Source organism: Mustela lutreola, chromosome 1 (assembly GCF_030435805.1).
Source record: "Mustela lutreola isolate mMusLut2 chromosome 1, mMusLut2.pri, whole genome shotgun sequence".
Classification (NCBI taxonomy): domain Eukaryota; kingdom Metazoa; phylum Chordata; class Mammalia; order Carnivora; family Mustelidae; genus Mustela; species Mustela lutreola.
Window position 1 is genome coordinate 141,913,400 of NC_081290.1, and position 21,415 is coordinate 141,934,814.

A 21,415-nucleotide genomic window follows, 5' to 3' on the forward strand; every position below is an offset into this window, starting at 1 on the left:
GGGATAGGGACAAGTAAAACTATGTTAGAAACAACCCCAGAGCATGTGGGGCATTCAACAAGACAACGGTGGTTCTGTTAAAGTCAGTGTCAGGGAGAAAGAAATGGGTGCTGTTATAGAGCAATAGTGACTTAGACATACAACAGGTCAGAAATGTACCTTGTACTGGACTCCAGTTGGGGGAAAAAAAAAAAAAAACAACCTATAAAAACCACTTGGGACATAACTGAGAAACTAGATATTAGATCACATTTGGAATTATTGCATAATTCTCTGAGGTGTGATCATGGTACTGTGGTTATGTAGGCAAGTGCTCTCATTTGTAGGAGATACATACGAAAGTATTTGATGTCTATAACTTAATTCCAAATGTTTGTATCGTCATTTCAAATGGTACAGCACAACCCAAAAGCATAGATGATAAATACGAATAATAACAATTTCGAATGTAAGTGGTGTATATGTGGTGTTCACTTCAGTATTCTTCCAAGATTTCTGTATTTTACTTTTTTTCATAATAAAAAGTTGTAAAACATGAATAGCACTAACCTTATGGACTGATTTGCAGGGAAAGTGTCATCTACACGGTACCTACAAACTAAATAACTTTCCATTCATTTAGGTCTGCTTTTATGCCCTTCAATAAAGTTTTATAATTTTCTCTATAGAAAAATTTCATATATTTGTTAGATCTAGTCAAGAGGCAAGGAAATGCACTCACCATGAGAGCCTCCAGAAAGGAGCATAGCCCTGCTGATACCTCAATTTTAGCCCAGTGAGACCTGCTGGACTTCTAACCTACAGTAAGATAATACTGTAAGATAATGAATCTGTCTTGTTTAAAGTAATTTATTATAGCAGAAATAGAAAAGTAATACAGCAATGTACTCCAAAGATGCTTAGGTTCAAGTGAGAAGTCCCATTTTTACCTACAATATATTCTTTAGAAAGAGTCCATAAGAAACTACAATACTGAAGGCAATAAGGAAGGGACATTTACTACGTTGGCACACATGAAGGGAATTGGTTCTTTCCTTCTTGTTTGACTATCAATCTTTGTACAATTTCTAATTCTACTCATCAGAACCCAAAAGAGACGCATGGTACCTGGAATTTCTTTCTTTTTTTTTTTTTAAGATTTTATTTATTTATTTGACAGACAGAGATCACAAGTAGGCAGAGAGGCAGGCAGAGAGAGAGGAGGAAGCAGGCTCTCTGCTGAGCAGAGAGTCTGATGCGGGGCTCGATCCCAGGACCCTGAGATCATGACCTGAGCTGAAGGCAGAGACTCAACCCACTGAGCCACCCAGGCGCCCCGGGACCTGGAATTTCTTAACGGAAGTTCTGGTTTTCAAACTTTTTACCCATTGTTTGCCCAAAATAAATATTCACCAGTAAAAATAAGAATTTAGTAGCATAAAGAGGATTACTGCTTTTGAACCTCAAAGCAAAACAGAGTGCATTACGCACGGGGGTTGCTATGAGCATTTTGGGCAAGTCTGTTCTTTACCGTGCAAGACTGTTCCACAAATTACCAGACACGGAGCATCCCTGGTTGCTGCCCACTAAGCACTAGCTGACCTCCCTCCATGGCTACCTCATGCCCCTGTGACAACAAAGCATGCCCCACAGACATTCCCAACTGCCCTCTCCCCATTCAAGAACTACCCATACAGCCTTTGTTAATAATAAATCTAATCTACTTGTGGCAACTTGCTGGCCTGTTAATAAACTCATTAAAGGCCCTAAGATTTCAGCAGAAGCAGGCATACTCAAGACAATATAGTTTATCAAGGAGTACCATGAGGTGATGATAAAAGAAATGCCAATGGACTAGACAGTGTTCACTGAGCAGGGACCATGAAAAGAGCTGTTGCCCAACATCTCCAACAAATCAGAAGATAGAAATCTGCCATTCGAACCCCGGTTCTAAAGACAACACTGACACATAAAAAACTAATCAGAGCCCTGAAGTATCTTCGGGGTCCCAGACGGCTCCCATTCCTTTGCAGACCTGTGACCATGGTTGGACCACTGGCATGGTAACGTCTGCCAAGGACCTTGCGCTCTCTTTCTCTTTCCTGATGATCAGGAAACCCTACAGAGGAGCAGATTTCCTGCTCCCTCACACTGTAAATATGTGTTTATTTTTAAAAATAGAACCAGTGTTTTGTATCTCCGATTATGGTCATTATCTTGCTGAGAAACAAATTAATTTGTGAAACCAGCTGCGTGGGCTCACCGCCTGCCATGATTCTAGGTTGGGTGCGAAATCGACTTGAAAAGCAGGAATACAGAAAGTGCAGGTTACACCGATCACTCAGGATACACTCTTGGAAAAAAACTAAAATCATTCCTAATCCAACAGAAATGACACAAGAAACGGTAATGCATACAGTTTCCTCTGCTGGCTTATTTTGAGCTGACAATGCTTAGCCAAATAGCATCTCAACTTAGATTCCCCTGCTCCCTCCAAAAGATTTCCTACAAACATCTTCCCTTAAAAGTTGCCAAGGACAACTTGATGGAAAGAAAGGAATAGAAAAAGTATTTACCAGTAGCACAGGAGAGGAAAAGGGGAGATGGAAAGCACGCCAACGAGAGGGACTTACTGGACAAAAGTAGGTGTTCTCCACAATGTGATGGGCCACCATGCTGTTCTCGGCAGACAGGGACATGATGAACAGCAAAGCATCCCGGGCCTGCTGACCTACTGTCCCCTCTCGGTGAATGAAGGGAATCAGAAGGGAGAAGATGAGGAAGTTGGCAGCCCCTTGGTCCTCACTAGTGTGGAAGAAGAGTTCCAGGATAGAGGGATCTTTGGCAAGGATGGAACAAAGCTGATTGAGGAGGACAACCAGCTTCCCCTCCACGGCGGGTGTGGTTGTTCCCGAACAAGAGCTCAGCAACATCATCAGGGGCTTCAGGATGGGCTTGTGGTGCAGCAGAGGCTGGTGGGATTGGGTGACCAACATCTCATACATCTTGAGCTGCTCGATTTTAGTCTCATCAGTAAATTCCCTCCGCAGGCTCCAAAGAAAGAGCTTCTCCATGATGTTCTCTGAGACCACAAATTCCAGAATTGGCCCCATCGCAGCATCCTTGGCTTGCTCTTCGATCAGCAAGAACAGCATGTGTTCTACATAATTCTGTACAGCACTGGCCTCATCTGGAGGGATGGACCCATATTTTGCCTGGGTGTTCTTCAAGGGGTCATGCTTCTCTAAGATCTTCACGACCTGCAACCAATGCAGACATTTGTCATCCACCTCATGTTTACCTTCATTACAAAAACGCACTGCCACTGACTGTGTTGTATCTTCATGAGAAATGAGGAGCCGGGCCCACAATAAGGTAAATTATGAAGGGCACCTGGGTGGCTCAGTGGATTAACCATCTGACTTTGGCCCAGGACATGATCTCAGGGTACTGGGTTCGAGTCCACAGGGAGTCTGCTTCTCCCTCTGCCTCTTCTGCCTCTCCCCACCCCTGCTCATGTTCTCTCTCTCTCAAATAAATAAATAAAATATTTTTTAAAAAGATAACTATGAATCCTGTATTTGTCTCTCTCATGAGGGTAAGATGAAGTAGTTAAACTATAGAAAGCATGTGTTTGAAGAAGTTCATTTATAATAGTTATAAATTTGGGCAACCTAAATGTCAAAGAAGATCATATGTTAAAAAAAATTGTTATATCCATTCATAAGCATTTATTATAAAAACCACTAAGCAAAATGAAAAACTGTGAAATAATAGATGAAAAGTCATTTATATATGGTTAGATCCATCATTATCAACTATATCAAAAACATGTATATGAAGAAAAATCAAAAAGAAATATGGGAAAATAATTATTATTTTTGTGTTCAAAGGTGTGACAAGTTCTCAACTTTTTTCTGAACAGTCAAGAATGTAATATTGTTTTTTAATTTTAAAATACATTAAATAGGTAGATTTATTTAAGTCTAATTTATTAAAACTAATTTAAGACTGCCCATGTTCTTCTACAGAGTTTATTTGGAGGTTCCAACAGGGAACACAGCTCCTCACACGTCCTTGACAGAACATCCCCCCCTTCTATTTGGATGGGCATCTTCTTCTATCACGCCTGCAAGATTAGGTTGGATGAAAGGAAACTGATGAACGAGGGATACCTACCTAGCAGAATGGCATTTGCTGAAACTAAAAAAAAATAAAATAAAATAAAATGAAGGTTTTGAACTCTGCATTTTTTGAAACCAGAAAAATTTCTGACATGACCAATTAGAAAATAAATCCCTAACATAGCAAGTCTCTGAAGGAGGCGATAAAAGTTTTGGAAATAGTAGTGATGGTTGCATATATAGTTTAACACCACTGAACTGGAAACTTAAGAAAGGTTAAGACGGCAATCTTTGTTATATACATTTCAGCACCAGAAGAAAAAAAATCAGTTGATGGTAAAATATAAATAAATCCCAGTTAGGTCACGTGACAACCCTGTTGTTTCTCTCTGCTGACTACTGAATGCTTCCTACCTCTCTCTGTCCATCAAGATTATTTCCACCTTGAGACCTAGAAATTACAATAATTTTTTCATCTCAACTCCCATGCAATCATATGACTTGGAATTTCTAGGAAAATATCCATTCAGTTTACTTCCTTTAAAATGTATACACATAATCTGAGATAATGCAAAACCTTATCAATGACTTGATCTTTGGTCTTTTCTGCCTTCCTGAACCACATGCTGTAGGGATTATGTGTGTCTTCTGTACCCTCCTGGCCCAGTTCTGCAACGTGCTGTTACATGGCCTCTATTTAGGTTATAGAATTTTTGCAAGTCACTGGGGAAGCTGGCAAAGGTACAACGCTATGTCAGCATGCATGAGCAATGAGAAGAATTTATTCCTCTGGAAAAGGTCTGAGATTTTCCCCTGTCAGAAATGAGGCAAAGGAGCCTTTATAGACCAGGCAAGTGTATCCAGGATGAACAGATTTCCACAGAATCTGTCATCTCTACCAACCTGCATTATAAAATTAATAATGCTGTCACAAAGGAAAAAATGACTCCAACACCCAAGTTGGCATGTCCAATGAGAAAGGCCTTCAGTGAGCAGCTACCTGAGTGGAACAGGGCTCAGGGACCGGTGGCCCCAGCATACCCACTGGACAAGCCCTCTTCTTCAAGGCATGCCAGACTTCAGAACTCACCCCCTCCCCACCTCCCCCAACTTCCCAGAAGTCCTCCAGAATTCCTCAGAGACCTGAGGACCTCACTGGCAGAAACCCTCACTGGCAGAAATGCTGGGGCCTGGCTGTCCTTTCCCTCTGCTCTGGCCTTGGCAGTTTCTGGTGTGGGACCACAGTAATGCATATTTCCAAAAGGGACCACCTCAACACACATGTTCTCCAGCCCCAAATGCTCTACCTTCAAGGCTCCACATTCTGAAGAATAAATTAGTAACATACTTCATCAGTTCCCTAATTTCAAAGTCCACATACTGAGTTTACTTATGAGAGCTATCTATATACAGGTAGGCCTCAGGGTAGAAATGTAATTATACTTCTCATGTGTGCTCAGACTGTCTAAACTGTTGAAAATTGAAACTGTGCTTTATATACTGTTAGTGGTGGCACAAATTAGCTCAATCTTTCTGGAAAACAATTTGGCAATATGTAACTGAAGCTATAAAATGGCTCCTGCCCTTTGACTTGGTAATCTCACTTTGGGGAAAATGCCCCAAGGAAACAATCTAAAAATAATTTGTTAAGAGAGGTTCACACCAATGATATTTTCAATAATGAAAAATAAAAATACCATTGACTCAGTCAGTCAATAATAAGAGGATTATAATGAAAATGTTACATCACCATACAATAAAGCTATTAAAAATAAACACTAAATGAATCAAATCACTACACGCACATGTACATATGAAACAATTTAAGTTAAAAACTAAATATACTGACAAATAGACGTAGGACCAGAAATGAGTCTGAAAAGACATAAATGGGATTTTTAGGTAAATGAGTTCTTCTCCCCTGTAAACTGATCTAATTTCATAATATAAATAAAAATTAAAATAAATATAGTAATCTCGTACTATGTCTTTTAAAAGGGACCAAAACACTGAGTTAAAAACAATTCATAATTGAAATCTCCTCATTTTCAGAAATTCCTAAGCAATATAAATTTACACATGTGTATATGTACTTAGACTACATGCATGCATGTGTTTCTCACATACCTAAATGTGTGTAAGTAATATAAAGAACTATTTACATGGGCACAAAGTACATTCTTCTCATAGATTTGTCATTTATATTATTGTATGCTGTATTGTATACTGTAATTCTTTGCAAAAAGACCTACTTTTTTTTAAGGTTTGTCATAGCAAAACAGAGAGAGAGAGAGAACTGAGGTTTTTATACCGAAGGCAAAATGAGCCACTTTGGAATTGAAGAATCTTTACCCTCTTGATAGCATAAGCCTTGTCTACTCTGCCTTCTGGGTTACTATGCAGAGAAATGCCAGTGCAGAGCTTTGATAACCCACAGAAGATGTAAGGTTTATTGGTCGTGTGGAATGGAGCGGACATATTAGGAGCCCGCACTCATTCCCAGCCCTGGCCGGGTGGTTTCACTGCCAGGAAGAGGGTGTGTTACACCAAGGCCTGTGAGTCACGGAATCCACAGTGCTCAGCAAAGTGCTAATTATGCCTCTGCTGACACATGTCCTTAAGGTCCCTACTCAGGTGTCAGGACCTGCCCAGGCCACCTCCTTTTCTCTTCCCAGCAGATACACCCACGACCTGCTTTTCTGAGTTGTTTTTTGGGGCCCATACCCAGGGCCTGGGGCCTAACTAGATGAGGAATGTCTAAGAAGCCTCTGGCCTCGCGCACGACATGCACTAAAACGCCGAAGAAATTCTGATGTCCCAAGTTTGCTGCCCGACTGGTGTCACAGTTCTCTCCACTTCTGCAGACAGATGCCTGATGTGACTGGACTTTTCCTTATTCTTTCCTTTAGTGCTGTCTTCTCACATCACTTCCACCAAACCCTGAGATTCTGTGTGCTGACTTCTGCCTGCTGCCTACTGTCACGCGTTGATCCCCTCTGACCTTCTAGTCCCACAAATCCACAGTCCCATTTGTTCCCAGTGGCGTCCCCAGGCCAAGCACATTCCCCTGAGATCCTCTATCTTGGGCTCTCGACCTTGCCACAGGTCTCCCAGCCCTGGCTTCTGGGCTATAAACTTTGCCTCGGGGATTTAGTTCAGGGGAAAAAATACTACTAAGGGAGCAGGAGGGACCCAAGAATGGAAGAGAGGGAAAGCAAGCAAAACATGCTATGCAAACATTTCCTTTACAAGTTCACTTCTCTAGGCTGAAAATGCCACTGAATAAAGCAATCAGCCCCTGATAATAGCCCAAGCTCACTGAGGAACCCAGCTAAGCTGGGAAAGAGCAGTGTCAACGTTTCACTGATCATGGCTCGGCATTTGTTGGTCCACAAACTTTAACAAATACAAGCTGGTATATATGTGTGTGAATTATGAGCCTGGATCACATAGAGATCCTCATGTAAATTATCACAATTCTAAAAAGAAACAAACACACAAAAAATCAATAGTGTAAATGATGGTACACAAATTACCATCTGACCAATAGAACTACATTTTAACCTAAGTCATTTGACTTAGGTTAATGGAAGGTTATTATGGGTAAATGAGATGAACAAAGAGCATCTTTCTTTCACTGAGGCTATCTGCTACTCCTATCCTTAGCTCTAATGATGGTCCCCGACAGTCAGTAATAATAGGTCTGAATTCCAATATTCACAAATTCTAAATAGGAAGCTCAAATGCTTTCAGAATGAAAGAGCCACATAATCACTCCTCCAGCTAACAAATGATTATTCTTTGTGGTAAACACGAGTGTTTATCTGTCAGCTTAGCTCTGACTCCATCTTAATATTGTTTTGTGTCTTACATACATGCACGTATTAAGAAATGACTACTTATGCTACTTTGGTTAGAGCCTCATTATTTCAAGAAAGTCATGTGAGTACAACTCATACTTTGAAATCCTTTGGAATGCTAATTTAAAGTGGCATCGTGGAAAAAACCAAGTTACTAAGCAACATTTTCCACCACACAGAAGAAGGGCAGGCTTTAATGATCTTAAGGCAAATTCCACTTAACGTACCAAATAACTACAACAGAAGTAAGTTTCCATCCAGTCCTTAATCATTACTTAACAGTGATGTCTTTCAATCTGGCATACTCCTTACACACTGACTGCCATGAGAGACATCTACTGAGTTGTTTCTTTTTATATTAAGATAACTGCCTAATAATATACATGTGCTTGTACAATTTGGTTCATTTCCACTCCAGTCCCAAACTCCAGAGGCATGTCTAAATCTGGGATAAAACGGGGAAAAGTAGGGGCTACAGCTACACACCATTCCTCCTTGGGACCAGAGGTGGTCTAGCATTACTGCAACAAAGAAACATGGTAGGAACATCAATCAATAAAATAACATAATAAACTACTCCTTAGATATGTTTTTAAATTTATGTATTAGGGAAAGGATTTAAGAATAATGATCTATGTAATAATATTCCATTCCATGGCCAAAACAAACTTACACTGAACATATAGAGGGTGACTTGCTGACATTTCCACAGGTTCAACATTTCAAAGTCCAATTGGAGCACAAGTTAATGCCTTGACCCTCTAAAGAAACATAGCTTTTGTTCTGCTTTACTTCCTACTGTCAACTTTAGAGCTACTTGAAAAGCTGAGATATAATTTTTTTTAATAAACAAACCTCACCTAAGATATTAAGAAGATCGGATTCCCTAATACTTCCCCATGTTTCGTCTCTCAAAGACTTTATTTAATTGCTATTAGTTAATCTATGACAAAGCACAGACCAAAAGAACGAAGATGAACAGAATGAGAGAATCAGTTTCACAAGGCAGACTAAAATGCACATCTCAAATCCACTATCAGTACCCTATACTTCTTTAATAGAATCAGGCTACTTGGAGCTCCATACATGCTACTGTACTTAAGGGCCACCTGAATGGCTTAGTCATTAAGCATCTGCCTTTGGCTCAAGTCATGATCCCAGGGTCCAGGGATCCTGCCCTACATCAGGCTCCCTGCTCTGCAGGAAGCCTGCTTCTCTTTCTCGCCCACTTCCCCTGCTTGTGTTCCCTCTCTCACTGTCTCTCTGTCACATAAATAAAATCTTTAAAAAAAAGATACTGTACTTAAAACATATTATCTATTTTTGCATTATTATGGGAAGACATTTGACTTAATTAACTAATCTCATTGTCTTTCTTATCCCCACCCCCATCAAGGCGGGGCACCTGGGTAACTCAGTGGGTTAAGCCTCTGCCTTCAGCTCTGGTCGTGATCTCAGGGTCCGGGGATCGAGCCCCACCATCAGGTTCTTTGCTAAGCGAGGAGCCTGCTTCCCCCTCTCTCTCTGCCTATTTGTGATATCTCTCTCTCTCTCTCTCTGTAAAATAAATAAATAAAATCTTTTGTAAAAAAAAAAAAAAAGAAGAAGAAGAAGAAGGAGAAGAAAAAGGCTGCTAGACCCACTAGCTTTACTTCGTCTACCACTATTACTCTATTTGAGCTCTGACATTTTCTTGGTTTAAAACTGTATAACCACTTACTTTTGGAGGCTGAGGATAGTAAGGAGAAGCTGTTGGCTACTGACCAACCAGAAGCACATAGAAATGTGCATTTCCACTTGTTTTGTTTTGTTTAATATTTTTTATCTTTATTTGACTTGAGCGTGGAGCTCAAAGAGGGGCTCAATTCCAGGACCCTGAAATCATGACCTGAGCCAAAATCAAGAGTCAGATGCTTAACCAACTGAGCCACCTGGTATCCCCCAATTTATTTTATTTTTAACCCATCACCTCTGTTTTCCTGGTTCTAAGAACAGATTCCACTAAGTATATAACCAATACTGATTCGATTCTTAAAAGGAGAGGACAGAGAATGAATAGAGCAAAGCTTTGTGAAGCTTCTTCACAAAGTACAACTCTGCCATTGTGGAAAAAACTAGTGTGGGGGCAGGTTAATTTACATGGAAATATAGTTGAATAGTTTATTATCTGCTGGACCAATGTTTCTTACTTCTTGCTTGCTCTTCCATTCAGAAGAAGCAAAGAAGCAAAACAAGAGATAAAAATAATAGTCTACTAGACTATAAACTGTTCTTAGAGACTACTAGAAAAATTAAAAATTCACTCACTCCACCAAATTGCTCATCATTAAATGTAAGTCCCAGGGCCCCTGGGTGGCTCAGTCCCTTAAGTATCTACCGTTGGCTCAGGTCATGATTCCACAGTCCTGGGACTGAGCCCCACATGGGGCTCCCTGCTCAGTGGGGGGTCTGCTCCCCATAACTGTGCTCTCTCGCTGTGTCAAATAAACAAATAAAATCTTTTTTTTTAAATGTCAGTCCAAAGATCCTACTAGAAAACTACAGAATGTTTTAATATGATTGCATGTTCAAAGGTGTTTTCTAAGTCACCTAGCTCTTCTAAAGTTGTATTTCATATTTCCCGTCTCTTGGTTCAACAATTTATTGAACATTTACAATAGGCTTATGATATTCTTGACACTGGAGATGTAGGTAAGCTACAAATGGTCTCTGATCATGAGGAGCTCAAAATGAGATTGGGAAGAAGCTACTGTACATGTAATTTTAATAAAACGTGGTTGGTCTAACAGCGAAAAAACACTTGGGATGTTGTTGGAGCACAGAGTGGAAACATAGAAGAGAACACAGAAGGTTTCCTAGAAGAACTGATGTCCCAAATGAGTCCTTAAGAAAGAAAGGCATTTAGCCAGGGGGAGGGATAATATAGGCAGAAAGAGGAGGAAATGCCTAAGGCAGAGAAGCCTGAACTAGCGTGACAGGCACTACGTTGCATTTCTGAAGACTAAATCAGAGACAAGGAGTAAAATCAAGGCCTGACATCCAGGCCAGCAACCAGGCTGTAGGATTCCTGTGGCCTTGATTCTCCGAAGTCACTGTTCCTGAAGGTCCACTAGCGAACCCTTCTGGGGATGTCATGAGCTCCCTGAATCCAGGGAGCCCTTGGGAAACCCAAGTGCTCAACTAGTTTGAGGTCTCTACACCTGCGAGCCTCCAGAATCCCAGATTGCCTTAGATGACGGAGGATGGCAGAACAAGCGGTCTCTGACAGACAGCAAGGTGTAGGTGGGCAAGCGGATATCCTCCTCCATCAAAGTTTGCTTTATTAAGTCAAGGTCTGGAACAGAAGCTACTAGTAAAGGTCTGGAACAGAAGCTACTAGTAAACAGCGGAACAGAACCTGTCAAATATATGTTAATTAAGCTGAATTTGTACTTAAGTATCCTAACAAACAGAAGAACTCCAGATACCACAGACTTCTATTGACTTCATTTTCCCTAATTTACCATATTAAAAAGAAAAAACAAAACAAAAATAACACTGTACTTGCCAGCTAACAGGATACTTCAGTAGATAGGATGCAGTCACCCAGTTCCGACTAGGCCACATTTCTTGCCAGCCTCACAGGTTGCCTCAGGAAAACCCAGGGGCTATCGTTCCACAAGTCACAGGAGTTTCTGTCAGACTTTAGGTCATTCTTCCCCAATCCTCTCAACCATTCTACATGCGTCCCCAGCCTGAATGACTCCCAGTCAAGTGCTAATGTATAAACCTCCAGATCAGTATCATTTATTCCTATCAACTGAAGGTCCCGGGCCTTACCCCACATGTAGCCCTGCCTCTCCACTTTGCCTTGTCTTCACCTTTCTATTTTTACCACCAGAAAAAGTCAACACTGAGGATTCCTTCCCAATACCTCTTCACTAAAATGTTCTTTTCCTTTGTTATCAAAACCTTCCTTTCCTATAGTCAAGCTAGCCAAATCTCACTTCCTCCATTTCCCAAGCCATTTTCACACATAATAGTCCCTTCCTTTGACTTAATTCCCATAATTACTATTACTCATTTTCTAATAATGTATCTCGCCTCGTCATCCAAATTAGCACATACATTCTTTAAAAACCCAGACCAAGGCTGACACATCCCCATGTCCCACTGGTGCAGCCTACAATGAGGAATCCATAGTTGGGGCTAGTAAATCTCCATTTAACAATAATGGTGTTGACATGCACGTGCATTTCTTGAACCAGTATTTTTATTCATAAAGGTAACCAAAAGAGCCTTTCTTGGAAGCAGACAGAGACTTCGGGAACTTTGCAGATTTATTTAAAAGGAAAAACCAAGACTGAAGAAGTAAGCAAGTTAAAGAAATGACTGAAAGAGGAATAAGACCAAGAGTGTCCCCCCTTTATGAAAAGAAGTATTTAATAACTGGACACTATTCCCTCTGACAAAGTTATCCTTACCCTGAACTCAGTATTTTCCTGTACTCAACAAAGGGTGCCATGCTTCCGATCACCCAAAATGTTGGATGATGCTGAAGTCATTCATAACGGATATGGAAACGAGGAATATGATTATGGGACCAATATTTACTCCTTCACCAGTGGGAAAGGGTATTTACACATTCTTGAAGTAAGACTCTCCAACACTCCAGCAGCTTTGGAGAAAGCTTGCCCAGGGTAGAATCTGACAGGGCAAATGATCCATCTGCATAAAATCAAGAGGTGGATGATATTTCCTGTCTTTGAAGACTGGTACAGAATACTAAACAGATCACATCACACATTCCCCACCAGGAATGCTTACAACAAAAGTATTTTTACACAAGTAAATGAAATGGGCCCAGAGCCAAGAATGCGAATTAGAATGATGGACTTTTTCAGCCAAATGAAATGACTGAAGCTGAAAGTATTCTCAATATTAAACATCTAACTGAGCACTCCTACCAGTTAAAAAAAAAAAATGAGCACAAATAATTATTAGATACATTAATAAATGTATACATACTAATATGTGACTATATTACCTACTTAATAAAGCCAAAATAGAAATTTTCAAAAGATAAAGATAAAAACAGGCCTTCTAAAATATTCTTCCTATACTCAAAGGACTAACGGGCACATCCCTTATGGTTCACAACCCCACTTTGGAACCAGCATATTAAAAAACTTATAAAAGTGCAAAGTCAAAGATAATTGCTCTAATTATCTGGAAAACTCCTGAATTACTTTCCTCCCTTTTCTGAAGCAGATGTGTCCTTAAAATCCAGAGCAGACCCATTAAGATTCTAATAGCAAAATGTCAGAAAATGGGAAATGCATAAAAAGTCTTGGAAGCTTTACACTAATGACAAGAAGCTACAAAGTGTAAGTGACCCAGAAGCAGAATTGATTTTGTTTTTGATCTAAACTGTGTCCCCCATAATTGCTGTGATTTGCAGGCTCAGTGCTTTAACCCCTCTGCTGTTTCCAGCCACAGGAAGGAACTGGGTAGTCATTAAAAAACTGTCACATAAATAGCCACTTACCAGCTCACCTAGGGAGTGTAATGTTGGACAAGTAGTAAAGAAGACCAATTTTATTTATTTTACTACTTGTAAACTCCCTGAGGAAAGTGGTGAGCTGATAAATTTTCTGAACATTGAACCCGTAATTATCTATACAAGCGGATCAGAGTTACAGAAAAGTCAAACTGAATAATCAAAAAACTTTTATAATCAGCTTTGTAATGAATTCAGATACTGCTAGGCATCTTCTTTCCTTAAATTATGCAGGGACCACCAGCCGGAAAAATGGTAGAGCACAAAGGTCAAATACATCAGCCAAGGGACCAAGATCCACTATGTACTTGCTTGGAAACTCACTATCTGTATAACCTCAAGAGAGTTAACTCCACCTCTCTAATCCTCCATTCCCTCATCTGTAAAATGAGGAAGCTGACACTAACGGCCTTATGGCCTTATGGGTTTGCCGGGAAGAGTAAATGACATAAGGCTTTGAAAGTACTCAGCACAGCACTTGGTAAATATTTAATAAATATGTATTTTAGCACTGTTACAGTGTAAGGACTAGGTGGAAATCACCAGGGAGGAGGGAAAGAGGGTCTAATCCTGGTCAAGTCTATTGCAACATGATGTCCAAGCTCCTTTCAGGTCAACGACTGTTCTTCCAAAAATATCTGAGGAATATACATTGCTTTTATGGAAGCATTTTATGGAAGCATTTCCCAATTGCTTTTATGGAAACCATGGTTTTCAACTAGATCCCTACTGAAGAAAGGAAAGGAAGGAGAGAGAGAGAGAAGAAGGAAGGAAGAAGGGAAGAAAGAGAGAGAGTTGCTTTTCTTCCTACCTGCAAAGGTTTTGCTCCCTATGTTTCTGGAAGCCCAGTCACCCATCACAGAGGTAGTAAGGCCCTGGTTCAATGGGATAGACACTCATGGGCTACCTAGACCAGCAGAGAAAGGGCAGCTCATACATTACCTGTGCCCAGTGGTTTTTAAATACAATCAGGCATGTTTCTGGGTCTACTCCCTGCAGGCTCACGGCCTGCTGGAGTTTGTTTTCCGTTGTAACTGATGACATCATAAGTCTTCATAAATCAGTGCTTCTAAGTCATATTTAATTTTCAGGAAAATTTGGCAAGCAGTCACTAACTTTCCAGTATCACATAAGAAACGTAACTTCTTCACATTTCACTGTCATCTTCTGAAACCTGTAATGACAGTAACAAAAATGCATTTCGTTATATTCATATATTAAATAGGACACTGGCCATTAAATTTAAGTAAGAACACAGACGTTCTCAAAATCTAACACAGAACAAAAATATCTACAAAATAGACATTGCTACCCATTCTTATTTACTCTTCCCTTGCTACTAAAAATATTTTTTAAACTGATGCTACCAAAGCTACACACATAAATTAAACAATTATTGGGTTTATTTTCTTCATTACCACCACCAAACCCCCTAGACAGTAAGTCTAATCGTTCAAATCTAGTTTCTATAATCGTTCAAATCTAGTTTCTATAACGAAGCAAGAAACTATCATACCAATGTCTGTGGAATTTAAAAACATCCAGAAACAGAAAAGCCATTAGTTAATAGTGACAGAAATAAATGCCATAATGCAACTTTGGGTAGTTCTAAAACAGCACCCAGACTCCTGGGTCCAATATGATTGAATGTTTTTTTTTAATCAATGGCTGTCATAATGGAATCGAAAGCATTCTCAGTCATTGCATAGTTACAAACCAAGTTAAGGTTTCTGGCTTTTCCAAAAAATAATAGAATTCCAAGTAACCTTGACAAATCAGAGATAGAAATGATCCATCAAAAAACAAGATAGTGCTTCCTCAGTGAGAGTACAAGGTAGCACACTTACAAATGGAAAATGAATTATGTGGATAAAATATGAAGAGAGTCCGATTACCAGACAGCCAGGAGGGAGCAAAAAGATATTGAGGTCATAGAGCATACAGCAAATAGGATCCAGTCGCATGGAGCTAACTCACAAAGAGAAGCAGCAATATAGGCCCAGTATCTCCCCAGTTTGGTCAGCTCACAGAAAGAATGGGGTCTGGTTCAAAAAACTATTTTTTTGAGTGTACAGACTGGAGAGTTTGAGGTACAGTGATTACATGATAATTATTAGTGCACTGGAAAACAAAATCCATGATAAAATTTCCAGACTTGTAGTACAAAAAAAAAAAAAAAAAAAAAAAAAAACACCAGCAATTTTTCACCCAAGTAATATGAAGGGTATTATGAGGAGAACACCAGTCAACTGCTCCTCCTACAAACAATAAAATGTGAGAAAGGGGGTTTAAGGTGAGGATTTAGGTTAGATTTCTGGGTCAAGTTCTTTGTAGGGAGTGAAATTAAACACTAGAAAGTTGTTAAGGCATATTCTCTTGGGGATGGGAGGCTAACCATTCAACATTCATATCTTGAAAAAAATGGTAGAACATAAGAATAGAAAACTGGCTAGAACTGATCATTCTGAGGAAAGGAAACATTTTTTAGGGAGAATGGAGGAGGATTAAAGTATGGAGAAAGAGGAAAGTCTGTTTGAAGAAGGCTCGCACAAATCACATACCTGAGGAAAACAGCTAATGTGTATCTTCTATGACTTTATATTATTATTCAAATTGGTGAATTCCCTGACATGTAATTCCTAATAATCCAAATTTATTGTTCTCAATAGGACATTGTCCACTGCCAGCAATGGCTCTTTGTCACTGAGAGGCATGTTTTACTGGGCCCATCAGTATTTTAAAACCCAGAAGTGGCCTCCCCACACACAAAGGGTACGTGCTCCCCATCTCTGAGGTCTTGGCACCTCCCTAGGATCCTACAGCCAGCCCCTTCACCTCACACAGGCTGGTCCTTGGAGGTAACATTTCAGCAGGCAACCCTGTTTTAAGTGATAATAAATAAAACAAATTCTAATTCAACTCCCTCATTGTCTAAAACATAGTATTTCTGTGAAAATGCTTTTATTCAGAAGGTACAATGATAATAATAAGGAAAATCAGAGTGTTTTGGTTTATCCCAGAGGTTCAAAAAGTACAAGACTCTTCAAGACTCCTTCCAGCTCCAGGATTCTCAGATTCATCTTGAAACATATGAGGGGAACATTCAACATGCCAACTGCTTCTAAATCAAAATTAGAATAGTGCTCTCTAAGGTCTGTGAAGCCCGTTCTCAAAGAGACTTTGCATGCAATCCTTGCAGAGAGCGAGACTTTATTACAGATGAGATAAATATCTTAGCTAAAATCACAAACTACCAGTTAGTTTTGATGGAAATGGAATGTCTCCTGATTCCCAGTCCAGGGTTCCTTCTAGAAATCTTTATTCTTTCTCCTGGCTATGATCCCTGGCCCTATTCCCTTAAGGAAGCTGTATCTTCTCTGAGAAAAGTGCATCTCACTTGGATGATGCTTTACCCAATCATACTTCTGAAACAGATGCCTGAAGAATGTGGTAAGTCAAGCAAGCCACATTTAAGTAGCAAACACTATGCCAGAAGATTCTATAAATGAAAATACTTCCAGACAAAAGCGCTGGATATTTCCACTCTCTTTCTCTCTTATTCCCCTGTTAGAGTATTGGAGCACTAGCATGTCCCCAGGGCAATATAAAACTACAAGAAAGAGAGGGCTCCATATTGATGAGAGACAGAGAAAGGCGCCTTTCCTCAAGCGCCTAGGTTTCTAATACATTTCTGCATTCGCCTGTTGTCAGGCTTTACTTTCTTCCTTTTTGCATTTTTCCACTCCAAGCTTTTTATTTAACTCTCAGAGCACAGTTAAAGTCTCCAGTGAAGCACAGAGCAGGACAAAACTTAGCAAAAAGCCAGGAGCAAGTAGAAGAGGCTGCCGTCACCAGAACATGGGCTTGCACCATGTATGGCATTGTTGGACATTTCCCCCTTCATGTCCTCTGCTCTCTTGGGCCTATGGTACCTGGGGTGGGGACTGCTCAGAGTGTTCCCGCCACATATTCAGCCCGTTCTTCCCGGAAATACCCACCACATGCACACCAACTTGAATTTCATGCCTGGGAAAGAGCTCTGTAAACCATTCGGAGGGATTTTGTTTTCTTCAAATGAACCACCAATCCTGAAAAATACCTAAAGGCCTCTGTCCAACAGTGGTTGCCTATGGTTTTGTGGTGTGGTTGCTGAGGGTTTTTTTTTGGGGGGGGGGGGGGCATGGCAGGGGGAGGAACTATCAAAACACATGTATACACCGGCACAGATTTTATACCTCAAAGACAGAACGGACTATTGAGTAGTCAAATTTATATATTTCATTAATACTATATACAAAAATATTTTCATCAGTAAGGAAAGAAAAATGTTATTAAATCATGATTGAAGATAGAGATAACCGACATAAGAATTATAGGTATTCTTACTTGCCTTTTTTTAGAAAGTACATGATATCTTTTGACTATGAAAAAAAGCACACGCATAAGCTTCCATATAACAGGGTTATAAAATATACTATATAATCATAAAAGGTTAGATTCTAGTCTTCTAGATCATACCCTTTCTACCATAAAAATTCCTTCAACCTCATTTTCAAATAGACAGACATCTTTACCTAATTTCAGCCTCCTTTGAAAACTACAATACTTAGGAAAGCTATAAATGTGTGAAAATCACATTTTTCCACTGAACTACAAATGACTATATTTTAATATACCCCTCTTTCACTAGCATACTGAAATTACAGTGTAAACATTTTGGCATTTAACAATATATGATCTCATGCCATCTTTCTTTTATCTATTTAAATATAATATACTCTAATAATGGATTATAAAAAAATTCTTTAAGGAAAAGAAATAATGGTCACCTTAAGGGGACACAGAGCCAAGGGAACATTTTTATTAAGGAAAAACTGATATTTGCAGGCATAATGGGAAAGAACCAATGAACACAGAGAATTTGAAGGAAGATAGATTGATTGATCATTGTTGGTTTTTGGTTTTGGGTTTTTTTTAAACGATTTTAGAGCAATTAGAGCAGAGGAAAGGCAAGGTCAGTAACACAGCATGGAGAAGCCTAGAGATGAAAAAGAAGCCGTGTGGAGTCTTTTGGAGTCTTTCCCCAGCGAGTTGCCAGATGAGAAGTAATCTCTCGAACGTGATGAAAAGACATGGCAGGCTCCCTCCCTTCTCCTTCTTCCCTCCTCATATTTCTCTGGTTGGTCTGTAGAAATGGTTCAAGAGATTAGGTGGATTTAAAGTGGAGAACAAAGGGTGAGGCTAAGAGATTTTAGCTCAGTTGTCCAAGTGTGGAAGTCAGAAAACACCAAGTCGCCTCTTGGGGACTTGAGCTCTGAACTGGGACACGGCCCAAGGACTACACAGCAGTGAGACCTTGAGTGGAAAGCAGGGATCTTGATTTGGAACCTCTTAGGTGGGTTAGGACTATAGGATTATCTCTCAGGTCTCCCCCACCTCAAAAGTCATGATTTTCTGTACTTTATTCCAAGTGATATACCAAGCGGGGAGGGGTAAGAAGATAAGCTTTGAAGAAGGATAATGGTCACTGTACAAAAGTTCTTTGTAAGAATTCCAGTTATAAATGGATTCGATCTGTATTCTTTTTAACTATTAAAGCATATTTCACTTAAAGAACCCAAAACACAGGAATCAACCATCTCAAATATAATTCAGTTTGTTTGGTTTTTGCCAGTAGAAGAACTCATTGTTTTAGAATGCATTTTCAAATGCCCTGAATTGGCCGCTACCAAATACATAAAAAGTCGATTACTGTAAATGTGCTTATCATGAAAAATTCCATCTGGGGTGAAGACTCTTCAAATACTGGGAACACCTAAAGAGAGCAGAAACTTCTGCCCTCAATTACAAGTAATAGCAGTGGGGAGAGGGGGATTCAGTGTGGGTCAAACTACCTCAGACAACCTCTGCTTAGAGCCTAATAAAATCCTATTAAATCTAAATCCTCCCTGTGCTGTAATCCTCTGGCCCAGTTTCCTTTTCTCTCTCGCTGTCATATCACATAGCAATTCTGGACTCTGAAAAATAAAGCAAACACCCAATAGCCCCTGACTTTCCTGGACCTTGTCCTAGGGCTCCCTCAACCTGCCATAGTTTTTGACTCTGGCTCATTCGTTGATGACTGTCCATTATTCAGTAAAGCAGAATCTCATTTCGTCCTGCCAAGTTGTAGGTCACCAGCTAACACAGAGTGCGCACCAAGAAAATTCTCCCCATACATACATTCCAAATAGTTCCAGGTTTTGATAAGTGCACATTTTAAAATAGTAACAAGACAGCCGAAAACTGTCAATAATTCCTTGAAATAGTTCCATCATGTTTTTACATTTTAATTTCACAAGAACCAGCTGCCGACTAAGTCATACCCAAGTGCCATGCAATGGATAAGCAGAAAAAAATGGAGTAGAAAAATCAAAGTTAATATTCATATTCATACCTAGTATTATTTGTTTGGAAACTTGATTTTTAAGGTTATTTAAGAAACTAAACCACTATTGGTAAGGATTTGGAATGTAAAAATTACAGCTTTTGAAAATTATACCCAGTGTTGAGACAATAGCTCACTGATGACTGAACAGAGAAGTTTCTTGCACACATTGAATGATTTGTTGAAACACGAAAACTGGACCACTCTCGGGGAGTCTCCCCAACAACCCAATTAATCACTACAACCTTGGTAGTATGCCCCACCCTTTCACACCACTATTTTGTTGAAAGCTATCAAGGGACAGCTCAGTCAAGATTTCTCACACAAAGTCCTAAAACTTAACTAAAGTAAATGCAGCCCCAAGATGATCCAACCACTTCTCTGGGGTAATAGTCTAAAGCAGAGATTTTACATGCTCTGAATCTAAGAACCTTCTCATACTATCGAAGTTCTTCTCAAGAAATGTTCCTGGGGAAAAAAATTTTTTTTACGTTTTTGACCAACATGCCTCAGTCATTTTCTGTGGAAAAGTAAGTACTTGGGGAAGTTGTGCTGTTAAGTCTGTACTTGTCTTTCTAGCTGTAGTAATCAGAATGAGTTCCCTCCCAGTAGTTTTTCAAATGCTTTCAGTGAAAATTTTCAGATATGAAACCTGTAGCATAATGAAAGTGAGGTGATGACTGCCTTTTGAAATAACAAGAAAAGCTTCTTTTGCCAAAATGTCCTCCACCCATCTGTGCATGGCGTAAGATACGCAAAATGCAATGAGGGAAGTACCAATAACATTCCCTGTAGATCCATGGATCTCATAAATTGTTGGCATCCTTCTCTGGAGAGAGGGGGCGGTAGTCTTCAGCCAATTTTTAAAACAGTGAATGAACTGCCCCCCCTTCAAAATAAGGTTAAAAGTCATTTTGAAGATGCATTCATGGTAAAACCATGAAGAGTCCCAAAGCAGAGGCTAACAACCAGTTCCAATACTAAAGGTATTACCGAAGAGAGCTGTGGAACTTTTGTGACTTGAATTGTAAATAAAGGTTCTGTCTCAAAACCATGGGGGTTGTTCTAGCCGTATGAGTAACCAGGTTCTTGAATAATAATCAGTTCAGGTCTTGGTGCCCTACAAATTTCATAGCTGGCTGGGCACTTCCTCTCCTACCCAAAACACCGCAAGGTGAGGTACAAACTCAATCAGATCAGCATTTATTATGATCTGATCAAATGATCAGATCATATGATATGATCAAATGATCAGCATTTATTATAATGTTAGCAAAGGCTCAGAATCAACAATCTGCTTGTCTCCTAGAACATAATCCTTGTGCTGATTAGGACAAAGCACTCTTCTTCACCAGTCTACAGAATGGGCCACAAAGTTGTATTATACACATGACAGAAATGGTGAAAGCCACGGGTTCTTGAGTTAGTTGAGACTGGTATCTTGCCTTCAAGTCAGTGGAATAATAGCAGCACTTAAGTGATAACC

The 21,415-nt window shown here is 39.7% G+C and overlaps 1 protein-coding gene across 3 annotated transcripts in view; it reads right to left on the reverse strand.

Moving 5' to 3' along the window:
- FHIP1A (FHF complex subunit HOOK interacting protein 1A) overlaps nucleotides 1-21,415 on the reverse strand; it is a 235,112-nt gene that overhangs the window by 71,116 nt on the left and 142,581 nt on the right. For all 3 annotated transcript variants that reach the window (XM_059175474.1, XM_059175482.1, XM_059175466.1), the window contains 2 exons: nucleotides 14,445-14,676; nucleotides 2,613-3,239 (listed from right to left, as the gene is read on the reverse strand). In XM_059175474.1, the coding sequence (XP_059031457.1) occupies nucleotides 2,613-3,239; nucleotides 14,445-14,549 (732 nt within the window). In that variant the 5' untranslated portion in view covers nucleotides 14,550-14,676. The remainder of the gene's footprint in view (nucleotides 1-2,612; nucleotides 3,240-14,444; nucleotides 14,677-21,415) is intronic.